At 52.2% G+C, this 24,054-nt stretch overlaps 8 protein-coding genes across 8 annotated transcripts; 4 read left to right on the forward strand and 4 right to left on the reverse strand.

The window, feature by feature from the left end:
• Nucleotides 1-183: 183 nt before the first annotated feature.
• Z517_11866 (uncharacterized protein) lies at nucleotides 184-1,239 on the reverse strand (the record flags this gene model as incomplete). The annotated part of the gene is made up of 1 exon (XM_013423449.1): nucleotides 184-1,239. One exon carries the CDS (start codon nucleotides 1,237-1,239, stop codon nucleotides 184-186), a length of 1,056 nt encoding a protein of 351 aa, XP_013278903.1.
• Nucleotides 1,240-1,785: 546 nt separating this feature from the next.
• On the reverse strand, nucleotides 1,786-2,996 carry Z517_11867 (uncharacterized protein; the record flags this gene model as incomplete). Its single annotated transcript, XM_013423450.1, has 2 exons — nucleotides 1,786-2,666; nucleotides 2,717-2,996. 2 exons carry the CDS (start codon nucleotides 2,994-2,996, stop codon nucleotides 1,786-1,788), a joined length of 1,161 nt encoding a protein of 386 aa, XP_013278904.1.
• A 927-nt stretch (nucleotides 2,997-3,923) lies between these two features.
• Nucleotides 3,924-5,107, reverse strand: Z517_11868 (uncharacterized protein; the record flags this gene model as incomplete). The annotated part of the gene is made up of 2 exons (XM_013423451.1): nucleotides 3,924-4,993; nucleotides 5,050-5,107. The coding sequence occupies 2 exons, from the start codon at nucleotides 5,105-5,107 to the stop codon at nucleotides 3,924-3,926; spliced, it is 1,128 nt and encodes a 375-aa protein (XP_013278905.1).
• Nucleotides 5,108-5,676: 569 nt separating this feature from the next.
• On the forward strand, nucleotides 5,677-6,678 carry Z517_11869 (uncharacterized protein; the record flags this gene model as incomplete). Its single annotated transcript, XM_013423452.1, has 1 exon — nucleotides 5,677-6,678. The coding sequence occupies one exon, from the start codon at nucleotides 5,677-5,679 to the stop codon at nucleotides 6,676-6,678; it is 1,002 nt and encodes a 333-aa protein (XP_013278906.1).
• Nucleotides 6,679-7,733: 1,055 nt separating this feature from the next.
• On the reverse strand, nucleotides 7,734-10,191 carry Z517_11870 (uncharacterized protein; the record flags this gene model as incomplete). The annotated part of the gene is made up of 2 exons (XM_013423453.1): nucleotides 7,734-10,105; nucleotides 10,173-10,191. 2 exons carry the CDS (start codon nucleotides 10,189-10,191, stop codon nucleotides 7,734-7,736), a joined length of 2,391 nt encoding a protein of 796 aa, XP_013278907.1.
• A 527-nt stretch (nucleotides 10,192-10,718) lies between these two features.
• Nucleotides 10,719-11,834, forward strand: Z517_11871 (uncharacterized protein; the record flags this gene model as incomplete). Its single annotated transcript, XM_013423454.1, has 1 exon — nucleotides 10,719-11,834. One exon carries the CDS (start codon nucleotides 10,719-10,721, stop codon nucleotides 11,832-11,834), a length of 1,116 nt encoding a protein of 371 aa, XP_013278908.1.
• Nucleotides 11,835-16,016: 4,182 nt separating this feature from the next.
• On the forward strand, nucleotides 16,017-16,788 carry Z517_11872 (uncharacterized protein; the record flags this gene model as incomplete). The annotated part of the gene is made up of 3 exons (XM_013423455.1): nucleotides 16,017-16,112; nucleotides 16,168-16,265; nucleotides 16,332-16,788. The coding sequence occupies 3 exons, from the start codon at nucleotides 16,017-16,019 to the stop codon at nucleotides 16,786-16,788; spliced, it is 651 nt and encodes a 216-aa protein (XP_013278909.1).
• Nucleotides 16,789-18,076: 1,288 nt separating this feature from the next.
• On the forward strand, nucleotides 18,077-19,146 carry Z517_11873 (uncharacterized protein; the record flags this gene model as incomplete). Its single annotated transcript, XM_013423456.1, has 2 exons — nucleotides 18,077-18,570; nucleotides 18,645-19,146. 2 exons carry the CDS (start codon nucleotides 18,077-18,079, stop codon nucleotides 19,144-19,146), a joined length of 996 nt encoding a protein of 331 aa, XP_013278910.1.
• Between the last annotated feature and the right edge of the window lie 4,908 nt (nucleotides 19,147-24,054).

A 24,054-nucleotide genomic window follows, 5' to 3' on the forward strand; every position in this document is an offset into this window, starting at 1 on the left:
AACGGATGGCTTGATTGTTTGATTGATTGATTTGGCCCCAATCAACATTAGCCATATACATGTGCAGAAGTAGTAGTGGTAGCAGGGGACAGTGAACAGTGTTTGGTTCCGCTCGTGCTGCAGTGGCCGCTTCGTCCCTTTTTCGGAGGTAGGTTAAACCGGTGCCTCTCTCGATCTCCCTCTTTACGAGAGCCGTTCTCCCTCCACGACGTTGGCGCTTTGGTTTGCTTTCGGCTGGTTCTTCTTGCTGCTGCCGCTGGCCTTTGCATTCCTCCTTCCCTTCTGTCTCACCGCCAACTTCTTGGTCTCGCCCTCGGTGCCGGCCCACCTGCCCTTCTCGCTGCCCACGACCCTAGGCTGTCTCTGAGCGACGGGCACGCCAAAGGGGCTGAGGACCTCGCGGACAATGTACCGCACGCCCTGCTCCTTGACCATGCCGTTGCGGTCTCGCGGCCGGTGCCTTTTGACGACGACCTGGCCGCGGCGGTCTCTCTGCTGCCGCATCGAGGGCGGGAACGCGCCGAACCGCACCACGTCGCCCTCGAGCAGCAGGTTGTGCGGGTCGTGCACCAGGCTGTGCGTCGGCCGCGTAAAGTGTTTCTGGAAGTGCGCGTGCCACACCTGTATGTGCCGCGTCACCCGCACCGTCTTTTGCATCGTCCCAACCCGCGTCACCGTCCCTATCAGCGTGGGCGAGGTGGATAGGAATTCTGCGTCCGCGTCGGGGATCTCGTGCGAGGTGGATGATGATGATGATGAGGAGGAGGAGTAAATCAGCGACGGGTCCCAGGATGAAGCCGATGGTGCCGGCGGCGATGATTGTGGTATTTGTGTTTGTGATGAGCTCTGAGGGATGGAGGAGGTAGACGATCTTTTCAGGTCGGGATCCGTCGACGCTCGTGAGAGGATGCTCGGGGCAACGTTCGCTCCGTCATCGCTGGCTTTGCCCAGGATCGAGGCGTCGAGTCCCTCCGAGGATGACGGCGGGAGGTCAGTGACAGGCTGTGCTTGGTGCTTCAGATATGTCGATGAGAATGCTCGCTGTTGCTGCACAGAGACTCGACGACATTGTGATAAACCGCGAGTGGCTCCTCCTCGACGAGCAGCTAGTGACGGCGACGACGTGAGAGCGGCCGAGTGTGCAGACGACTGCGATGACGACGACGCTAGAGTCCTCGCCCGACTAGCACAGGCAGAGGCACGCCGCGCGAGCACCGTCGCAGAAGAGGAGCAGTTCATGATGTGAACGATCCGCGGTTTACACGGAACACTTTTTTCAAACCCACGCGAGCAGGAGAATGGGAAGCCCCCAAACGTAATTGAATCGCTCGCAGGATCGGAGGGCAGGTCGTAAAGTAATGCTGATCGAATTGTTCGCCGTAGAAAGAATGGGGAACAAAAGAGCTCCCTCGATGCGCTGTCGACTCGATGTCCAAAATTTTAGGGTGCATTGAATTCGGAGTCGGAGAAGTTGGTGGAGAGCTTCTTGGACCCAAAGAGCCCGGCCTAGCTTCAGCCTCGCCAACCTCAACCTCAGCCTCAGCCTCGTCCTCGTACCACTTGACTACGATACTCGTGCAGTACCAGCGCATTCTGGATCGTGGAAACAAAATACTAGGCACCAAGTCATAATTACTGGATGTTATCCTCAATGGCTAATCCTACAGTGGTTGCTTTTTGGCTCTCAACGGAGCCTTATCCATCGGCCGTCTAACCGCTGCTTTGATGTCTTGAAACGCCACGCCACCCCTCGTGTCGTTCTCACACGTTTGTGATGGATGATGGCTATGCCGCCCAAACGTCCTTCCCGACGCCCTCTATCCAGTGGCCCAATTCATTGACATTGCTGTCCCACTCCTTAAGTCGCTGCCTCATGCCCTCAATTTGATTCCGTTCCAGTACTTTAGGCTGTACCCAATTGATCCTCGCAATCTGCGCGACCTGGTCAATCTTGCCTCGCAAAAGCCCCAAGCTAAGCGCCTTCATGATCAGATGCTCAATTTCATCGGGCTTCACATTTGTCTCTTGGCTGATGGTCTTGAATGTCATGGCACGGTCGTGCGGTGGTCGCTTAAACACCAGCTCTGTCAACGCAGCCAAGTTGATCTTCTGCCAGAGGAACAATCGATGCGAGTCGAGGATGGGGTCCTTGCTGAGGTTATTGGACATCCGATCGAATGTAGCGAGATCTCCTCGATTGAAGGCGAAGAGGAGGTCCCGCAGCCATGACTGAGCATGCGGAGGTTTCAGAACGTCAAGGATGGGATGCAGTAGCAGCTCCCCGAAGTTGTAGATCTGGTCCGACACCAGTGCGGCGATGGCCAGATTGTATGCTCTATGCTGTCGTTGCTCGGTGTTCAATTCTGTCTCATCTATGCATGCAAGATACAATAATGAGTTTCTGTAGTAGGATGTGTAGTCGTTCGCAGCTTGGAAATAGTCGGCGTTGACTCGGTAGAAGGCCGCGTGGACAACAGTTTCCACGAAATCGAACTGGTCCAAAGTCTTTTGCGCCTTCTCTAGTTGTTCCTTTGCTTTTGCCGCCTCTCCTAATCTCAGATAAACACTGGCCAGCTCGGTGATTGTGTAGACGTGGGCTTCTTCGGAATCTGGTTTGGCAACTCGATCGGCGAGAGTTTTGAGAAATTGACTCCGCTCTGTGTCATCTGTTGGAAGATTAGGCTTTTGTTCCCAGTGAGAGAGTTCTAGGACTTACCCTTGATTTGCGCCGAGGCGCTCAGTGCCAACTTGACAAGTTTGAGCTGATTGATCTTGTCTGCGAAACTGATGATGAATGTGTTGTAGATGGGTAATCTCTGAGAAGTGCTCTCTGGGTTCGAGAAGTACTCCAGAAGAGTATCCGTCAGTTGATGCCATAGTTTACGTTCCCAGAGGTCCTCGAATGTGAGGAAGAGGTGTTGAAGTTCTGTGGGTGCTTCATCTCGTTGTTCTGCGAGGAAATTGGAGATGGCCTCCGGATCGTTGTGTTTAGACATGGCGGTACCGAAGTGGAAGGAAGAAAGAGAGGTGTCGAATGAGAACCGTCTTCCGGAGTGTGTGAACGCGAGAAAAGACGGGGAAGATGGAAAGACTGTGTATGCAAATGGCGGGTTGTGTATGCAGATGCTTTGAGCGGCGGTCGCAGGCAATCAACAGGCGCGTCAACCCATCCTTAGGGTCACGTGGTCAGCCTCGCTGGCAGAATGCAAACCGCAGAATACGAAATGGCCTTAATGGCCTTCTATTCTATCCTTTCGAAAGATCGACCATCACCATCGCCTTCGAACAACCTCGTCAAATGATTCATGCAGAGCGCCAAAGTGGTAGGACCCTGTATACTACACTCACTTAATAAGTGATACTCATCCTACGGCTCAGAGGATTCTCTTCCATTTTGGACATCACCAACAATCCTCAGTCTGGACTTTGATTCACCTTCGTTTCTGAACGGCAGGATTGTCCATTTTGCTGCTCCTGCTCGTTGCTCCTGGACATACATATCCAACAGCTGCTGGTGGAAACCATCGAGTACAGGACACCAACATCGAGCCATGTGCAAGAGCGCCGAGCGATTTTGAACTCGCCCACGTTGGACGGACTCAGATGAAATCCAGCAGAAATGGTCATGTCGCGCCGGTGGCAGGACCTAAGAGCTGGTCGCCGAGTAGAATTTCTAGCCTTACCTTTTCTGCCCGAGGTATATGAAGAAGAATTGACTGTGGCGTCTCTTATACCTTTCGATTGACCCAACAATAAGTAGAAGAATCTTTACCTCTGCCTGCTGCTAGATGTCTGGCCGTCTGACGGCTTCAAAAAAGCACTGTGCGCGCAAGGCGAATACTTGTCACCGCAAAAGCCGGCCCATGACAGACAAACTTCCCTGTCCAGAGTGATGCGCAACTCAAGTAGTCTTGTATGCCTCCTCAATCCAAATACGGGGCCAGGTATCTGTGTAGATCAAACCAGAACAGTCCAGGTTTCTCATCCACTGTTCGCCAGAAAGTCGTCATGATTGACTTCAACCGGACCTGGTACGTAAATGGGAGATCTTGGAATAAGGTGACCTTGTCCAGAACATTCTGGCGTTTCGCTGGATCGCGAACTTCGAAAGCTGCCACGAGAAGGGCAAAATCCATTGACACGACCGTCCTGTTGACCAGACTAGAGATCGAGTCAAACTGATCGAGGATCATGTCGGACAGGGCTTTGGAGCGATTCATACATGTGCCAAAGGGATGTCGGAGTCGATGAGCAATCAACAATAGGCTCTGACGAAAGATGTGTGCCTGTGAAAGCATATGCGCCACCTCACCCTGAGAATATCGGCTCAAGAAGTCCGTTGGGTACGTGGGTCGCCAGTCAGATATCTTGGCTTCCAGAGACTGGAGTTGCATCAAAAAGCTCTGATGGCTGTCTTCGTCGGGATTGCAAAGCTTGGTGGACAGGAGGCAAAGGTCGTAGCCGTAGGAGAGCAGTGGTGCTGACAATCCTAGATAGCGGTTTGTCAAGCCTTCTGCCCGGTTTCGGAATCGAAAACTAGGCACCTGATGCCGAAACAGACACCCCTCGAGTTCAATATGAAGTATGCAGATCAGGAAAGCGAGATCATCGTTGTCGATCTCTGCGTGGCCACCATTGAGAGACTCCAGCGCAGGGAGCGTGTATCTGCAGAGGCGGAAGGCGCTGCCACCAACCACGAAGATGTTGAAGGTCGAAACAGCCAAGGCGAGGCTCAAATAGAGAGATCTATCTTGTGAACTGGAGATCTGAAAGGACCGAAACGTGCTGAGAGCTGAGGTGGCTTTGTGATAATAGTAGGTCACATTGAGACGCGTTGCACCTGGAGCTGGATTGTCTGCACAAATGCCAGCGCATGCCAGAAAAGCATCTTTGAGCAACGGCATGGCAGCATAAAGTCGCGTGGCAAGGGCACGAAAATGCTCGTCTGCAAACGTCGGGCCCAGAACGAACCGTGCGAAGAATCTGTCCTTGTCTAATATAACTTCCAGAGACTGTTGGTCGGAGGGTGTCAAGCTGTGAAAGGCAGACAAGTCCCGGGGTACAGCGTGTAGTCGACATTGGACATTTTTCTCGGAATCAGGCCCATTGAAGACGTTTTTAGAACAGGCAACGGGACTTAAAGATATGGGATCCTGCTGCTCAATTGCTGATGTTGATGAAGACGCCCTCCGTGGTGGAGGCTTGCGGCCAGGTCGATTCAACTTTCGGCGGGTTTCGCAGACACGCCCTAGTCTCAAGCATCTCTCACAGGCGGGGGAGCCATTCCAACGGCGACAACATTCCTTGATTGCATGGCAGCGGTCACAGGCCCGTTGCGGTTTGTGGTTGGCTTTCATCTATGATCCTTCCCTATCGTCGCAGATATCGTGGTGGTGTATGAGGTACTCGTGTTATCAGCGAAAAGAAAGTATGATATGAAGTGCTGATCGACATGGATGGACCGAGGACGCTGATGGGCCCCACGCCCCGCAGCCTCGCGATTCTCACATGCACCAAGTAATATCTAAACTAGGCTGCGCTCAAGTGGGCCAGGGGAGGTTAGCCGGCGCTAATAATACAAGTGTTGATTTCACCACCATCACCGCCTTCCACCTCATTGACAGACTGCAAAATGTAGCAGAGCGTGTCGTCGTTGGTGCCCACCTGAGCTGCATTATGGCTACCATTGCCCCGTCTCGTAGCGACTCTCCAGCGAACACCATTCAGAGGATAACGTCTCCCTCAATTCCCAGCCCAGGTGGGACACCTTCGTCTTCAGTTCGTCCGTCCATCGATCTCGCCAGGAACAATGCATCCTCTCCCTCTCCCTCCTTACAGCAGACTGCCACGATTGCAGCCCCTCCGTCAAGCACACAAAGACGCAATCGTGCAGCCCTTCGGGACTACTACAATCTCAAATCCAAAGCAGCTTCTCAAGAGCGTCGAGATGTAAGCCGCAGTGCAAGTATAACCTCCGCGACCTCCGACTCCACGATAGCTACCACCTCCACTGCCATTCCGGAGACAACCTCATCCCTCACAGAACGCTTGGACGACCCATCCTTCGATGCCGAAACATTCGTCTCCGAACTCTTAAAAACTGCCAGTCTACGTGATATCCTGAAAACCGAGAGTGCGCTGGTCAGTGAAATCAGGACGCTCGATGGCGAGCGCAAGGCACTGGTTTACGACAATTACAGCAAGCTGATCAAGGCAGTCGGGACGATTGCGGAGATGCAGAAAGGCATGCACAAGGACAAAGAACAGGACATGAGGGCAAATGTGCTGGCCAGACAGAAGGGCGAGCAAAGCTCTGGCCTTGACGGTGTGGCATTGCTGGGCGAGAAGTTAGATGTGTTGTTGAAAGTTGTAAAAGATATTAGTCCAAGTGTACCGGACGGAGAAAGAACGGCACAGTTGACCGAGGCCAGGCGGAAGAGAACACAAAAGGATATCGTTAAGTGGGCTTTGGAAGCACCCACACGGCTGCAACAAATGGTTGACCGGGAAGAAAGTGAAGAGGCTGAACGGGAATATGTCGCTATCACCGAAGTGTTGGACAATTGGAATGGTGTCGGTGGTGTCGAGGAGCTGCGAGCCAGATGTGCCAAGGTCATGCGGACCGCAAAGGAGGGAACGAGTCCGAGTGAGCAAGGAGACTCAGGCGACTCGGGGTGAACGAGCTCTGTGGCTGTTATTCCGAGTCCATTTGGCGACATCGTCTCTTCCCAAAGCACCTGCTGCTCGGTACTGAACCTCCGAAACCCTGAGAACACCTCATCCTCGGACTGGGCACACTGTGTCCATCATTACCACCACACTGGATACGGCATCACCCTCACTTATTCCTCGAGACCGAATATAAGAATGACTGGTCATTCACCGACAACAACGCAAGTTGCTACCTAGAGACGACGGGCTTGGATATAGAAATCCAACCAGAGCCAGAGGACGAGTACGGCCAACAAAATGGCAGCCTGCAGCAAAGAAAGGTCCACTGTTATCGACGCTGCCTCCGCGAACGTCGACTTCCATCTTGATGAAGTATTTCGAGGGAACTTCTGTCAAGTCCACACACATGACTATCGATTGGACCGAAGCGCACAAGTGCACTATCCCCTCATCCTACTAGCCGGGTGAAAGGATACCGAGTTCCAGCTCAGCGACGCGCAGGAAACCCGACCTCGAGGCGGAACAGGGTCAACAAAGCCAGCGCCTTTGCAGAAATTTGATGTTCATCCCTCCCTTGGGGGAGTGAAGATGTGTATCTGTCTACATAAGCTATCTACTGCGTCTGCTGTCGACGATTACAAGCTCGCACGCAGTGTATATGCATCCAAAGGGCGAACAGACCGGAAACCAGATAGACAGACACAGGCATACTCATGTATAATACTTGAAAAGGTATATTCGACTACGTGATGGGTTCGAAGCCAGCTAGACAAAACAGGGATGATGGTCAACCAACTAAATCAAAGACGAATCTTTCCCATCTACCCGGTATCCGAATTCCGCACCTTGTGCATTGGAAAAGGTGGGTATCAATTGACAGAGATCGCGATTCGAGGCCTGGAAAGGAAAAAAACACGTAGAAAGAGAATCTTCCATCACAAAGCCCACCAGGCCGACCTTGTCCAACTCGGTAACATAGACCATTGCACCTCGGAAATTGCTCGCATACTGCAAAACTCCTCATCAGCCTCTCGGCCACGCCGCTCCCAGTCCCCAGTACTTTAATAAGGACTATTCACAATCTCATCCCGCAAATGACTCTGCCTCCCACTTCTCCGCGGTGTCATCCCTGCCCCAGATATTCTCACGGCCGGGCCCATGATGCTTTCCCTGGTAGGTCTCTTGAAGCTCTTGCGACTCACCATATCTACTTCATTAGGTAGTGCCAAGATAACATTCTTATCACTACCAAACTCGAAATTGTCGGCCATAACTTCCGCAGCATAGCGCTTGATCTGATAAGGGTCTCTCTTCCCCTCGAGGACTTTCTTAAGGGTCCAGGTGACTAGGAATGGACCAGTGGAGGTAATGATGCTGGTTTCCTGGCTGTCGAGCCCGGTGTTGAAGTGGGCCCGCGTGAATGAGATCGGTTGGCCTGTTTCATGCTGGAATTGTGCAGCATGATTGGGGTTCAAGCAGAGGCGGCGGGGCTGAGGTTTCAAGTCCTTTGCGAAGGGTTTCTCGAAACCTAGTTTGCCTTCGTTTTTGCCGTCCTTCTGTAGGTTGTCTATCAAAATGAGGTAGGTTTTGCAGGTCCCCAGAATCCAGCGACCATCGGCGCTGACGTCGAGGCCGATGATTGCTTCGCCTAGAGCTGGAATCTGGGTTTTGGCATTGATTCCGAGACGGTCGTACAGTCGGACATCACCCTTGTTGGACGCCAGCGCAATATAACCCTTTTCAGTCGTGGCGGCTGCAGAAAAGTCGTTTTTAGAAAGGTATTGCTTGAGTTGTGCTTCGACCAATTTGTTGCCAGAGACACGGGGATCGATCCGGAAGAGGGCATTCTTGCTGTGACCAATGAACGATTGTGCAGCCGTCCGTTGAGAGAATTTCGTTTCTGGGGCAAAATTGCTTACAGCAATGTCGTCGTGGATTTTCCATTCATCCACAACCTTGCCATACTCGAGATCCATGCGATAGAGTGAGTGGGGGTTGTTGGGGTCTTGTAGCACCATGTTCTGATCCTCCTGGTGCAGCATGACCTTGGTCGGAGAGAAAAGTTTGCCCTTGGGAGTCTCAACCTTGGATATGTTTGTAGTGAATTCCAGATGCTTGTTGGGCAGATGTTTGAAGACACCAATCTTAGAGCCGCGAATGACAAAGGATCGATCGTTTTTAGTGCCAACAGCGAGTTGGGAGTTGACATTTCCGTCTTTGTCGTCCAGATCAACATCATCCTCCGACTCATCCTCGTCATAGTGCTCGCTTCGCGGGGTGTCTCCTTCGTCTTCTTCGTCTTCTTCTTCTTCGTCGACTTCCTCCTCCCCTTCATTCGCATCGTTCATAGTCAAATCATTGAAAGCTTCCAGTACGTATTCGCGTTCCTGGTCTTTCACTTTGGACCACTTTGTCTCATTCAATTGCTCCCACAAAGCCTGCATGACACCTTCTTGAAAATTTTCAAGAACGGCCTGATCCTTGAACCGTAGCAACCAAGAATAGGCAGATCCATCATCGGTGTAGTGGTTGAAAATTGCAGACAGATAGTCGAAGTTGAAGACTGGATTGATATCAGGCACTATGGCTTGGCCTAACCATTCCCGACCGGTGGAGCTGGTTATTTGAAGCCAGTATTGCCAGCCCCCAAGATCTGTCACAACAGCCACCACGGATGAATCTTGAAGGACAAAAGTCCCTGTTGGGAAGTCAAAGAGGTGAAGCTCTCCGATCTGCTTGGTAAGGACTTCTCCTGATCGCGGAGCGGATTTTGCAGGGGGTGCCTCCGTAGGGCCAGCGTCTCTTGTCTTGGTTTGGTTTGATTTGGTGGGCGTTCTGACATCCTTCGCCATGTTCTGCGCTGCTTCTTTGGATGTTGGTTTGGGGTCGAGCGCAGGTATTGAGCTCGCGGCCGGGATGGCGTCGTCTGAGTCAAAGTAGAACTCTTGCAGTTCAGCGTCTGTAGCCCTCTGAGCAGATCTTCGGTATTTCCTCTCGAACTGACAATCGATTGCGGCTAGCAGAAAAGTCTGGATCTTTTCTTCTTGGACTGAAGAGTCACAAACAAATTCGTAGAGGTCTCCGGGGTCGCCGCTCAGGTCGCGCCAGGCTAAGACTGTTTCGCCAGCTGACCGCTTTTCCGACCTGAAATGGAGACTCTGGTCCAGGAGAAAAGTCTTCTCATCCTTGTCTAAACCCTCAGCGCCTGCGTCGTCGTCGTCCTCAGCAAGTTCTTCTTCCCCCTCCTCGTACGCTCGCTGGACAACCAGCTGGTATTGATGTTCTTGTCCCGTGCGCCTGATGCTGGCAACAGCGTCTTTGTAGATGAGTTCAGAGTAGCCTTTAGGGGAAAGAGGGCGGACGAGGTAGAGTTGGCCTTGGGGGATTTCCGTAATGACCTCTTTGGAGCTGTCTCCAAAGAGATATTTGCTAACTGCAGAAGTATGTTTGTTAGCTTCTAGATGCGCAAGTTGTAGACAGCAGGCAGGGAGTTAACTTACCGTTTTTGATCATAAACATGATGGCGGGGTTTGCCTCAAAGCTGCAACGAGCCGAATGGGACTTTAGCCCCTGCGCGACCGGGCTAGAAGGAATGTGAGGGTGGACCGCGGTGAGATCTGGTTATTGCAGGGTTCAAGAGGACAGACAACCGGGTTTTGAGGTATTCAGTCCATCGCCGTTATTGCGGGACACAAAGGTTGGAAGATAAAACAATTCGCAGGCCCAGGCAAAGTTTAGGGTGAGGTGAAGGCGAGGTGTGCCCCATGACGCAACAGTCCTAGGGACTTGCTAGGCAACTGCGGACCCCCATCAAGGCACAGGCCAAAGTTTCGGGACCAAGCGACTAAACAAGCACTACTTAAAACTCAGCCTGATGGTGGGAGAGGCGAGGCTGAAACGGACCCTTCAATGTCACGTCACGCCAGGCAACTCTACCTGCGATCTTTCTCCTTTGTTTCTCTCGAAAAGTCAACAGGCCGCGTCGTGCACCCGCCACTTTCACACTCAGTCTTTCAGATTCCCTACCCTGGGCTATTAGCTTGCTTATGGCATCAAAGGAAACTTCAAACCCAGATAGACGAGACTCCTCCTCTCAACGCAGTAATGCACGGCCGACTCTGGCCGACAATCCTCACCATCCCAATTCAGCCGCATATCTAGCATATCCAGTCAAACACGTTGTCTCCAGCCTCTATCGCCGTATGACGGAACCTCCCGAAAACCCTGTCAATAGACTCCTCGATGCGCCCACCGTCTCGATCTCCTCCTTAGGCGTGTATACTCCTCCAAGACGAACAGCGTCTCCCTTCCAGCCCCCACCCCTCACCCCCCTCGAACTGCGACATCCATTATCCCAGAAAGCCGCGGGCTCGTTGCTTTTGACCCGCTCACTGGCCGAAGAAATTCGACTTTTACTCCCTCCAAGACTTCAACTCATTGATCACTGGACGTTGGCATACTCACTAGAGGCTCATGGATCCTCGTTGGCGACCTTGTACGAACACTGCGCCCACATATCGACCTACACTCAGCGCTCAGGATATGTCCTAGTAGTAAGAGACGGATCGGCATCAGCAACAAATGGATCTGTCTTTGGTGCGTATCTCTCGGACGTACCCAAACCATCTCTTCATTACTTTGGCACCGGCGAATGTTTCCTCTGGCGAGCAAGCATATTGCCCGCAATGCGCGACCTGTCTACAAACCTGCACCCTGGTTCGGAGCCCGCCTCCCAAGATTTGCTAGAGTTGGCTGGACTACCACCGCCCCCCAGTGCCGATACCACCAACCTGCAACGATTCACTACGATTCGGGGGGAGCGTCGGACACCCTCGACGTCGACGACCTCATTACCACAACCTTCCAACACCAAGGAACCATCCACACACCTACAATCAGCTCCTGATCGCTCAGGTGCGTCAACACCCGACCGAATCAGGTTTAAAGCATTTCCTTATAGTGGCGTGAACGATTTCCTGATGTATTGTGAGTCGGGGTATTTCTCCATCGGTGGTGGGGATGGGCACTATGGCCTGTGGTTGGACGACGACTTGAATAGTGGCATCAGCGAATCATGTCCTACGTTTGGGAACGAACCACTAAGCGAAGAAGGCCGACGATTTGAAGTCCTCGGCGTAGAGGTGTGGTACGTTGGTGCATGAGTCTTTAGCTTTCGGCAGCGAATCAGACCGGTGCTCGGCTTTCCTCCGCTGGTTACTTGAGCTTGAGATCGGCTCCAACGAAGGCAGAGCCATTCCAGGTTGATACCTTCAGGTGTCGAACAGATATCTGATCCCAGGTCAACCTATAGCGGATCATTGAGAAGTGATCAGTGTCGCTGTTTGTTGAGCACACAGTGGTACACCGCGACGCCCAACGGGACTTCCATTTGCGGCAAAGATACTGCTGGATGACGAATCTGGGGCAGATTCACGGTATGTGGCTGGAGCGACCCATGCTGAGTGAGCTGTCTTAACCTGCGTATTGATCTCGAAGCATGACTTGCATGATCTCTTCTGGGTAGGGTCTACAAGAAGTTAGCCATGTGGAGCGCCGACAGCAGTCACCATACGTGATTACTTCAGCCGACCATATCAACGGAGTTGCTTGTTGGCTTTACCACGGCCGCGGCTGCTTTCAAGACTCCAGTCGAGCGAGGCCATGGCTTTTTGGCGCTACGAAACGCCTATCCCCAAATTTTTGATATCCCACACTCGTATTCTATCTGTGGAGTACAGGGTTTGGATTAGGTCAGTGGTTGCCTTGCTTTGGTAATGCGACGACGACATGCATCCCATGTCTTCCTTACTGAGAACAAGTCCTGAAAAGGAGAACGTGGTGTGCGTCTTTCGAGGCATGGAGCCTCTAGATCTTTGGTTTTTGCAATTCATCCGAGATGCACCGTCGGCTAAGCCCTTCACTGACCCAGTTTGCCTACGGTGGACACATGTGTGGCTCAAGGACAAGGGGGCAGACTCTACCTTTCATTTACAACAGCTTCTCCAATGTTTCTTCTCGTTCCTGAGTGCAAAACGTCCCTGGCATTTTCAAACGTGGAGATCGACTGTCTGTCGCTACGTGCGTCGGTCGCCACCGCAGGGACAGTTGTTGGTGGCATGTGGTTCCTGGCGTGTGTTCGTACTAGATACGGTCCGACATGGGAATTACTAGTTGAACGGTGTACGTACACTCCCGTGTACAGGGGGTGCCTGATATGTGTGTACGGTAAACATGCAGCCTGCACATGTTTGGGGAAGCCACAACGACGTCATAGCTCAGGTGTTGAGGTGCTAGGGCTGAAAGTACAGAAAGCAGGCGATGTGTGCGGGTCCGAATGAAAGCCTACTTGTGTTGTACCTCGTACGATGGTATGGTACTATGGCAACGCTACGACCAGCAGTGGGAGCAAATGGCTAAACCAATAGCGGCCCGTCTTACACCTGCCCCATAAGGAAAGCCGGGCGATAACGGTGAAGCGATAGCTTGAATCCCAAGGGAAATCAATTCCTGCGGAAGAATGGAGATGGTGGCAGGTAGGCCAGCAACTGTTCAAAGGACTGCGGGCCTACATTATAGCTGTGGGCCAGCCTATGACGCAGGTGGTACGAGACACCTGTAACACTACTCAAAGGAGAAGCATAGTCAGCAAAAGAAAAAGCACGGACTGGGACCACTGGTGTGTGCAGCAAGAAACGGAGGTGGCAGAATATACCCCGGTCCCAATTCCACGTGGTAGTGGTTGTGGTTTGTGTTTGAGACTTCGCCATGATGGGACGGACGGGTAGTTATCTACAGTTGGGTTTGCGGGGGAGGCAAATGAGACAAGACGCCTTGTGGTTGAAGGTGAGCATAAACGACAGTGGCTTGACTAATGATGCTGAATGTGTGCATATTTCCCAAAAAGGGGCATGGCGGCCGATTGGGCCTCTGGGCTTTTTTCTTTGCGCCGCGTATTAACCAAGAGAGGCCAACAGATGAAATCGATCATTTGATAGTCGACGGTACTAAAGCAGGCGAGACAAGAGAAAGAATATCTTAAAACGGGTAGTGGTGCGACCGATGATTTGAACAAGCGGCGCTGGGGTTAGTCATGATCATTCAAGCAACCAGACACCAAACGACCAGCAGAGCAAACAGGGGAAACAGGGGAAGCCGCTGCAAACGTGGTCAGCAAAGATTATCCGAGGCGCAAACGGAGTCGGACCAAACAATTGATCCAACATTCCTCCGGGTCGGGATCCCTCCGCAGGGACACGAATGAGAGCGGCCGCTTCTTGTTTGTTCATCCTGGCTAAAGCTAGAACATGATTATCCTGGACAATGGACAAGCGGGAAACTCAACCAGGGCTCTTAACCTTTTGACCAGCGGGTAACCTTGAAGGCCCGAAGAGCCTGGGTAGAGATAAGGTATTGGGATAGCAAAAGAAAGAGCGCTTGGTAAAGAATGAAGGGAGATTTCGATAATTCCGCCGTGGCTGGTTGGTGGGTGCCTTAGAAAGCAAAGTTGCAGAAGGAAAAAAAGAAATCAAAAGACGATATTATTTCATCGCGGAATTCAAATTATCTTACCGGGAAAATTCAAGCCATACGACCATTACATGCCAAGTCGTATCGATCCCGCGTATACGACCCTACGATACCAGAAAACTAATCATGAGAGGCATTATTGCAGCGCTCTTCTTCCCCCCCCTTCGTGACCCAGTTTGCGTCTTTTTTTTGATCGTCTTCGGCCTTGCGATGGTTCGGAGGAAATTCGCACATTATATTTCCCTCTGCTCAAGCCGTCAACTAGCAACAGGACTGTTCTCCGTATACAAAGTAAGGACCACCATCGGCTTGGTATAGAAGTCCTCATGACGTATCTGGTCAATGGCCGCCCCTCCCACAGAAAGAAGTAAAGATTGCGAACTGGGGATCAAAGCTGCGGTGTGGTCGACTCAGCCCGGGTCCAGTAGATGAGGCTATTGGTTCGGTGCACACATAATCGCATCGTTGGACCAAAGCGGAAGTCGTGCACAGGCCAGAGAGGCGGCCTCGCCTCTTCGCTCTTTTCGTCGCGCCTAAGGTTACTCTGACCTGGCTTGCTGAGGGTGGACTGAATGCCGAGTCCCGGGAAATGGGCAATTGTTTTCCTGTTGGCTTTGCTTTTGCCAGGGCGTACTTCTCTTTCAGAATATTCCGAAGTCCGGGATACATGGTTATGCGTAGATGAGGCGAGCGGGGGAAGACACTATGTAAATGGAGAAAGAGCTAATAATGGGAGATCGGGGCTTCGGTGAATGGGTAATTTAGTACGAGTAGTGAAGGCGTATGCACCGATATGTGCCAGTTGTTCATCCAGCACAGGGTCCAAGTCGTACCTCGCCGTAATCGTAATGGGAAATTCCAGGGTTTTTTTCCCAGGTTCCAGGTTGTGCAGGTTGTGGTAGGCTCGGTGCTTAGGTGTTCCCACGGTGCCCTAGGTAGCCTAGAGCGCGAGTAGTAGGGTGTCCCCTCGGTCGGTCGGCGCCCAGGAGCCCAGCTGCCTCCAAGTAGATGCCCAGGTTGTGCCCAGCAGCGAAAGAGCTAGGCATGGTAGCCCCGACACACCCCACTAAGCGTGGTCATCGTAATCCCTATGCAGCCACGCACCGTCAACAAGCGTCCAAAGCGTCAGTCAGTCACGATCCACGCCAGCATCATGTCATCATCCAACCCAACCCATCGTCCTATCCACCCACACCCCCCTGCTAATCGTTAGCTCACAGGGTTCCACTCTCAGGGACTCCATATCCATCCCTGTCGCTTGCACCTTTTCTGCTTTGTGTGCAGTGTGTGTGTTGTGTTGCGGCGTACGAGTACGGCACCAAGGGGACGTGCATCAAACTTTTTGCCCGCTCTCCATCCTTGCCTCGAGTGGACTCTCTTTTTTGGTTCGAACGAAAAAGTCGAACGGCTCACACACATACACCCCCCCTGGTCTGAAATGCTCATCATGGTGGATCCCCAGCTAACTTATGTCTTGTTAGTAACCCAGCCCTTCACGCTGAGTACCACTGGGTACTACACATGATATAAGGCCTCATGCCTCACGCCTTGTCGCCCTCCCTCTCACCCTACGCTCCTCGAAACCCACCTCTTTGGATACCATTGTCGACGGAACTTCCATAAGCTGACATACCCAACCTCGATCTTGTTCAGGATACAGTCTTGTCTTCGTATAATATCCTGCTCGTGCCTTGGTCTCCTTACCTCGTCGGGCCACCCTTCCATTGAGATATAGTCTTTCCTTGTCCATCCACCTCGGAGGAGACAACTACGGTCACAGCAATCCCAGATTCGGACCAGCAATGGGCGCTACTATCATGACTCCCCCTCTGGAACCTTCATCACCTATGGACGGCGGCATTCGCAAGCGAGTATGCAAAGCTTGCGATCGCTGCCGTTTAAAGAAGTCAAAGGTCGGTCTATTGCGCCGATTCTCGGTGTACTCCAGGTGTGGCTGACACATAGCAGTGCGACGGTGCCAGTCCCTGTAGTCGATGCAAAGCAGACAATGCCATCTGTGTCTTCGGAGAGCGCAAGAAGTCCCATGACAAGGTCTACCCCAAAGGGTAAGTTGCTGAGCGCATGGCCTTCTCGAACAGTAACAATGTTTCTGACACGTGGGTTTCCTGCAGATATGTAGAAATGCTCGAAAGCCAGCAAGCACAACTTGTAGCCGGCCTACAAGAGTTGTACAAGCGAATGCAAAACGGCCAAGGCTGGACCGGCGCACCTCTGAAGGAATCGGCGAACGGTGTTCCATTGACCCACGACATTCTGGAGAGACTGGGTGCCCTAAAGCAAGACGGTCACTCAAGCGACGTCTTTGAGGAGGACCTCACGGTTCTGCAACAGAAGCTGATCGCCGACGGAGCTGGCTTCATGCAACGACAGCCCTCTGCACGACTCGCATTCAGACTCGAGCGCTCCCTCTCCCATCTACGAGCCAGTTGCCCAACGGCCGAATTTCACCAATCCTTTCAACCTGAACCAGTTCCCTCCGACACCACCCAACCAAAGCCCGTTCCCCCAGAACGCACGCGTCATCCCGACCAAAGCCCATTCCTATCCTCACACTCAGTCGAACCTTAGCTGGAACACGCCGGTGTCCGAGTTTGATGACAGCATGGACTTTATCAATCAATTCGAGTCACCCATAATGGAATCCACCATCGATATGAACTCATTTCCACCAAACATGTTCCAGGAACATATCGTGCCCGCCGCGATCAATCCCTGCCTGACCATGAAAGACTGGGCCGGTCAGGAAGATCTTCAACGGTATTTCAACGCCAACATGATTTCATAACCACCGGATGTTCTTTTTCCGATACACGACTGTTAATGATCATATCAATGTAATGCATCCCAAAAGCGGGCGCACGGGTTTGGCTTTTTCGGTGGGGTTATCTCGGATCGCTTTGGGTTATTGGAGGGTTCTTGCGGATATCGCATCCGGCGTGCAGGAGCGGCAGCAGAAGACGACCTCGATGGCGACGTCTTGCTGCGAGTCAGTGGAGTGATCTTGACATCTCTTCACGGCTGGTTTTACGTCACCCAAGTGGGCTTCGTGTGTACCATGTGGCGGATGGCAGGTTTTGATGATACCATATCTCGATTGGGACGTGTTTTTTGTAGCAGATTACCGCTTTGGGTGGAAACAGGGCCGTGGAGCATTTTCCAAATGGCGAACAAGGGTGGACATAGCACTCGTTTATGGTCAGTGTGCGACCAGGATTAACGCAGGCTGGCATGCCTCGTCGAATACCTTACCAGGTTTCTATATACTAATGCATTGAGCAGAGAGCAATCTCCTCACATAAGTACACATAATGTGCACATGACAGCCATTCAATGGAGAATGTGCGAGAACTACTTCAACCTCAAAATTGATTGCTTTTCCAAGTGTCACCTTGTGACGAAGAGGCAAGCGATGAACGACCGGTCAAGAGCTTTGTCGCGGGTTCTATATACACTGTACGAATTAAGGAGAAGCCGCGACGACTTTGGACGGAAACGACCCCGCAACAGCCTTGCGTCATGTCCCAACTTCAACCCCGTGTCAATAGAACACCCATAATCCTAAGAATCAGTCTTGTGGACAAGTCTGATAGTCCGGCAGAGGGAGTTGCTTGTCGGCATTTGTATGAATCCCATGTTGGACCCAATTCAGCCTATGGTACATTTGAGCCGGGTAAATACACGGCAGCAAAACAACCCCCCACCCTGCGTGATTGGAGTGAACAATCATGACCTCAAAAAGCCCATTGATATCTCACGCCAAAAATACCTTTGTTAGTATTTGCAGTCGACGACTATAACTCAACCCGGCCTTCTTTAGTATCGTCTCCCGGTTCGTCTTGCTCTGCGTGTCGCAACCATGTCGTCGGATTCCGGCTTTTCGTTCCTCCCGCAGGGTGCAATCGTCCAGGAGTTCAAGGTGGCCGGTCACAACATCGTGCTGGGGTATCCCACGCCCGAGCCGTACGCCGACTCGCCATTCTTTGGGGAAACCATTGGTCGCGTGGCAAACCGGATCAAGAACGCCGAGTTCACGCTGAACGGCAAGTCGTACAAGCTCGCGGCGAATGAAGGGTCCAGTACGCACATACACGGCGGCCTCAAGGGCTGGGGTAAGAAGCAGTTCAAGGGCCCTCGGCCGGTCAACCGCAACGGGAAGGAAGCCGTTCTCTTCACTTACGTGTCGCCGGACGGGGAAGAGGGGTACCCGGGCACCGTGGAGCTGAGAGTCTGGTACATCGCCTGGACAGAGGACGAAGGTGGTGTCACTAAGACGGTGCTGGAAACAGAGTATGAGGCGGAATTGGTTGGGGACGAGTGCGAGGAGACTGTCGTCAACATTACAAACCATGGGTGAGTCTGGTCTCCCATAATGGGCTGTTTCTTTTTATTGCCAACTCCTGCCTGCTAAACACTGGGTTGGACAGCTACTTCAACTTGAGCGACGGGCCCACCATTGAAGGATCGGTGGTGACTCTTTATACCTCGAAATATCTGGTGGTGGACAGTGCATTGATCCCGACCGGGGCCATTGAAGACTTTCCCGGGATCGAAGCAAACAAACCTTTTGTTCTAGGCGCGACAGAGCCAGACATCGACCATTGCTTCGTGGTCGACACCGACACATCAGACCTCCCACTCGACACCCGCCAGAGACAGCTCAAGCCGTTGATCAGTGTGTCACACCCTAAGACGCAACTGCACCTAGACATCTTCAGCACGGAACCTAGCTTTCAGTTCTACACGGGGAAACACATCAAAGCCGCCGCCACGGAGTCGACGCCAGCGAGAGGCACACGAGCAGGGTTCTGCGTTGAGGCAAGCCGCTTTATCAACGCCATCAACGTGCCAGAATGGAGAAACCAAGTCATACTCAAGCGCGGCCAGGTCTGGGGCGCAAAGACGGTGCACAAGGCTTGGAAGGCATAGAGATACTATTGCCATGTAGTGAGCTGTGACAGACGGACCTACACAAGGCTGGACAAGGCTCTCCTCGCGCCGGCCCCTTCTCCATCTCCCTCTCTTCCCCTGGATGAGATTCCTAAGCCACCAAAGGGGGGCCTGATATCACGTGTGGGCAAGATGACGGGGATAAGGGCGTATAGTTTGTACTTGGTAATACAGACTATTAGGAGAAAATCTGACTCTAGGGCTTGGGTGAGCACTTGCGAACGAGGCAGGCACGTTCGAACAGGCGGCCAGACTGAACGATAGAACCATCAAACAGTGTCCGCCCTGACAAATGCATCTCGTATCATGACGGCATTGAAGGCCATGAAGCATGAGCCCATACCACCAAGGTGCATGGTTCCCGGGCGCTGGTTACATGGGACTACTAGATTTGGCCACACTTTCTCCTAGGAGAATCCAAGGGGATCCCATGGAGAAAGAAAATGACGCGTGCCGATATTCCAGAAGACCGTTGTCGAAAGGTACCGTACCTAGGTGTGGAGGTGAGATCTCTGGCTGACAAGGGGAGAATAGGAGGAAAAAATGCCTCATAATCATTCCCATACCCATCGCGATGGATGGGAAAACGCGAGAGATCACGGAGCCGCTTTTGGAAGTATCGACGACAAATTACCTAGGTAGATACATCCGTGGTAATACTTGATATGTCAAAGGGGGGGAAGAAATTAGAATTGGCCTGCGGTGCGTCGGGCGTAAGTAAATGCCGAATAATAATCCACCAGCCCTCCACGGAGACGCATCCGTCTTTTGCGATCAAATCACTTACTACCTACTACCAGTCCCTGATTTCTGTGTGAAAATCGGTGCAGAGAACATACCGTACACCGTACTCGGTCCAAACAAGTACGACGCACACAACTTTCTTGAGACCTCGTGATTTATTTTTTTGAGCGCAACAAAGGGAAATCTTGCTTGGAACGATGTCAATTCCGCCCTCGCCCTCCGCTCCCCTTGGCCGTCCGTCGAGTTTCCCCCAGCCCGGGTCCGAGTTCTGTCCGTGACCTTACTTTGCCCTACCTCTTTTGATCGACAAATCGCATCACATTCCCCCCTTCCAAAGATTCCCTTCAGAGGGGAAAAAAGTCGCGCATAGCCACCACACACCATGGGAATCGGTTCCATTCGAAGTATTTCCGTATTTTGCGACACAAGATTGGGAAAAAAAGCCAAAAAAAGAAGAAAAGAGGGGAGGGAAGGCAAAAACCAAGCAGAAGGGCGCTTTTCCGAAAGGAAGGTAATGGGTGGATTTGTATCGTCGATCAAGGGAAATTCCACGCATCCAATTAGAACCAACCAAGCGAGTACGCATCCAGGCATCTAATAAAGGTACGGAGGAGCCCCCCCAGGTAGTAGTTTTGATCTCGGCCGACATTGGGGATGGCGTCGGATATCTTTTCACCCGAATCCGAAACCCCTGCGCGCTTGAGAGAACTCTCTCTCTCTCGCACGAGGCCGGTCGGCCAAATGACTGCGACTGAGCCTGCGCCTGGGCCGTATTGTACTTTGTACAAGGAATTGTGTTCGTTAGCAAAGAGTGCCAGTACCACGACGGCGCGGCTTGTGGCTCGCCTGAAGGGCTGTCCCATCGTGCCGTCCGTTCATCCACCGGTTAGTGTTTTGGCGATGCTGATTCTAGGGCCTGGAGACTGCTACTACTGCTACTACTCGTTATGTCCGTGTGCACTGGCTGGCACCTACAGTGACTACCGAATTGGGCGGTCAAGTTTCACATCCAAGTGGCCGAGCATGATTGGACACGTTCATACCAGAGTTTGGATCCTCCGAGGCGATATTTGAGCCAAGCGAGATGGGCTCGAGAACAAACAAAACTGATGAAGAGGGAGACAAGGAGCACAAGACCCCTCGATGCCTGGATTGACAACTATTGGGCGGCCTTAGTAGGGTGTGTACTCGTAAGACAGGCTGGTCTAAACAGCGATCAACGGGTTCTAGAAGATCTATCAGGCCGTCAGGCCAATGTCAGGGTTTGGTTGCTGCTGCAGGTGGGTTGGCGGTAAGTGCTTCAGGGTCGTCTTTGTCTAGAAGGACAGGTTGAGGCAGTGCCCCAGGCATCAGCCAAAGCGTTCAGCCATGAGCAGGTTGGCAGGGCTTTTTTGTCAAACGGCATGTGGAGAAATGCGATTGGGCGAGCAAGCGGCAATCACTGCCATCCTAAGGCGGCCCCTGGTGATACGAAGTTGGTCAACTGGCCCTTTACGAGGAGGTCCACGTATTCGCTTGGGCTTCCCAAGGCGGGGGATCCTGACTGACTCGAAGGTAGCTTTTCAAGGTCACTCGCATAGCACCCGTGTAAGAAACTGCCAACTTTGCCAATGCTCTGCCACCAACCGCCTCGTGGTCAAACAAGACGCCGTGTTTCTGGGAGGATCGAGACAAGAGAACGAGAATCACGATTTTGTTCTTGCCTCCTCCTTCTTGGATCGGAGTTCCAAGACAAAGGAGGACGATTGCCCCAGAATTCTTGATGATTTTGATTTCCAGGGCGCTGGGCAGGGTGACAATGCCGAGCCACAAATAACCCCCTCTTGCACTCTTGTCCAGCGCCACCGTACCTCGTACTCGTATGTACACGCCTACTCGGCGATTCGTGAAGGTGATTTATTTTTAAGAAGTTTGACCTTGATGTTGTCGTCGTTAGTTCTCGGCGAGCTGGCATGCTGGGTTGAAAGGGGAATGTTTCGCTGAGCAAGTTGCTGAGAAAGACTTATCCCCCAAAGAATCCTACGGGTTGTCCTCAAGGTCAGTTAAACCAAGTACCGTACTTGTACAAGTAGGGAAGCACAGCTTTTTGTGGGTTTGGATGGGGCCTTGCCAGGTTGTACCTAGAGTACGAGTGAGGCACGAGTTATGTCCGATGTGGGTTTAGCTGATCGGGAGGCGCATAATTCGCTGCATAACTCCTATTCGGGATAAAGCCCCCCTCCCAGGCGCCAGTGAAGAAGAAATTACGATCGTCAGATCCCGTATTTTTGTGACCGACAGTTTATCCGGTATTAGAACTAGTGTATTGACATTTCAAATTTCAAATGTCCGATGACAAGACAATCGCATGATGGCCAAACTGCGCTGCACTGCGCAGTTTTGATCTTGATCTACTCGACTACCTCTTGCCTTCTCGCCCCGCGCCGCTCATTCGGTCGCTGTTGATCGCCGAAACCACAGCGCCAGAAAGTAATCAGACTACTCAACTCGGCTTTGGAGATATTATCGATCCGTATCCTCTACGGACACGGACTTGCGAACACCCTTCCTCGACGACAAAGCCTTCGTTCGACACGAGGTTTCATTATTTTATCCTAGCGTCGAAACACGATCCTGCCCATCACTCACCCTGGGCCCACTCACTTACTCACTTGCTCACTCCGTCTCGATTCCTTGTTCACAAGACAAAGAATGAACGAGTCTCTCGCTTGGCACCTCCAACAACCAAAACAAAGTTCCTAGACCGGATATAACACATTCCAACCGAGAGCGCTTTGGCCTTTTCTAGTTTCTCTGTGCGCCATGTGATTGGCTTGTCGATGGAGCAGTCTGCCGCTGACTCAGAATGCTCACCAAATCTCTGTCATGGTTTGGGCTGGCAATCTAGGCCCTTTTCAGGTCGCCAGCCAGCTTGCTGCTTGGTCAAACAAAGTCTCGTATTGTATTCTGTGAGCACTGAGCAGCGGCTCGCAATGTCCCCTCGGGCGCGCATGTGCGCTTGATCCTGACCACCACATCCCCCTCCCCTCCACCAACCATCCAGCTCAACCCTGTGCTCTCTCCACTCTTGAAGCTTTGTGCGTCTCGCTCGTGTCACCTATTGGATCTGGACTCTCCAGGCCAAGGACTTTGACAAGGCACTCGTCAATCCAAGCTTCCACTGGGAGGATTCTCGCTCAAGCAAGGTAGACTTCCTGTTCGAGGAATGGTTTCAGGCCGAGTAACGTTCGAGACTTGCATGTAGATGTCTCTTTCCCCGCTTCTCTTGACGAGCGCCAACCAGGAGACACCTGGATCTGCGATCTGCATGCCATCTTGTGAGTCATCAGGGCGCATAGCCAAAATATACGCCCCTTGTTGGGCCCCTTCTTCCCTCTCCGCACATGCAACCAATGTCAGGGCCTTTTGCCGTATCAGGAATCGATCTTCGCACGGTCCCCTCTCAGGCACGGTCAGTTACAAGATCACGGGATCATCACTGCTCGCTACTGAATGCTTCTGCTGGCTACAGACGGCATAATCAATTGCTGCTCGGTAATGTGGACGATGGGCATTCTTCTTTTGGCATCCAAGGCCACTTCGGGTAGTGGATTCTTTGATACCTGATTGGGAGTCAAAGTTCCCCATATCTTGGAGGTTTTTCCAGGAGCAGAACCTTGAAGCTGCCCTCATGCGGCCGCTTGTGACGATAGCGATAGGCGACCTCATCACCAAAGCCTGCAATTCGTCTCGACTGTTTCCATTCCTGAGTGAATCCAACCATCTGACAAATGACAAGCGATGTTTCCTCAACATTCCTGACTAAATCGGACTTCGCCCGAGGTTATGTCCGCCATCGGACGCCTGATTTGGAATCCAATCTTTTCCAACCAAGCACCCCATGCGCACAAAGGAAGTGCCAAGGGGATCGATGGCGGGTCTTTTTTGTTTTATCCTTTTTGCTGCTCAATAATCGTTTACCAGTGGTGATTCAGCGACGCCAGGTTGTGACGAGCAGATGGAGGAAATTTGAGGGCCACGGGGTATATCCGATATCAGAACAAGTGCTTCCACAACAGGAAGTAGGCGAATCCGTCCCTGCTTCTCGCTGATCGAGCACCAAGACAGATCGTGTTTCATCTCTGCCCCGTCCTGCCCGTCCCT

The sequence above is a fragment of the Fonsecaea pedrosoi genome (genome assembly GCF_000835455.1).
Source record: "Fonsecaea pedrosoi CBS 271.37 unplaced genomic scaffold supercont1.8, whole genome shotgun sequence".
NCBI classification, from domain to species: Eukaryota; Fungi; Ascomycota; class Eurotiomycetes; order Chaetothyriales; family Herpotrichiellaceae; genus Fonsecaea; species Fonsecaea pedrosoi.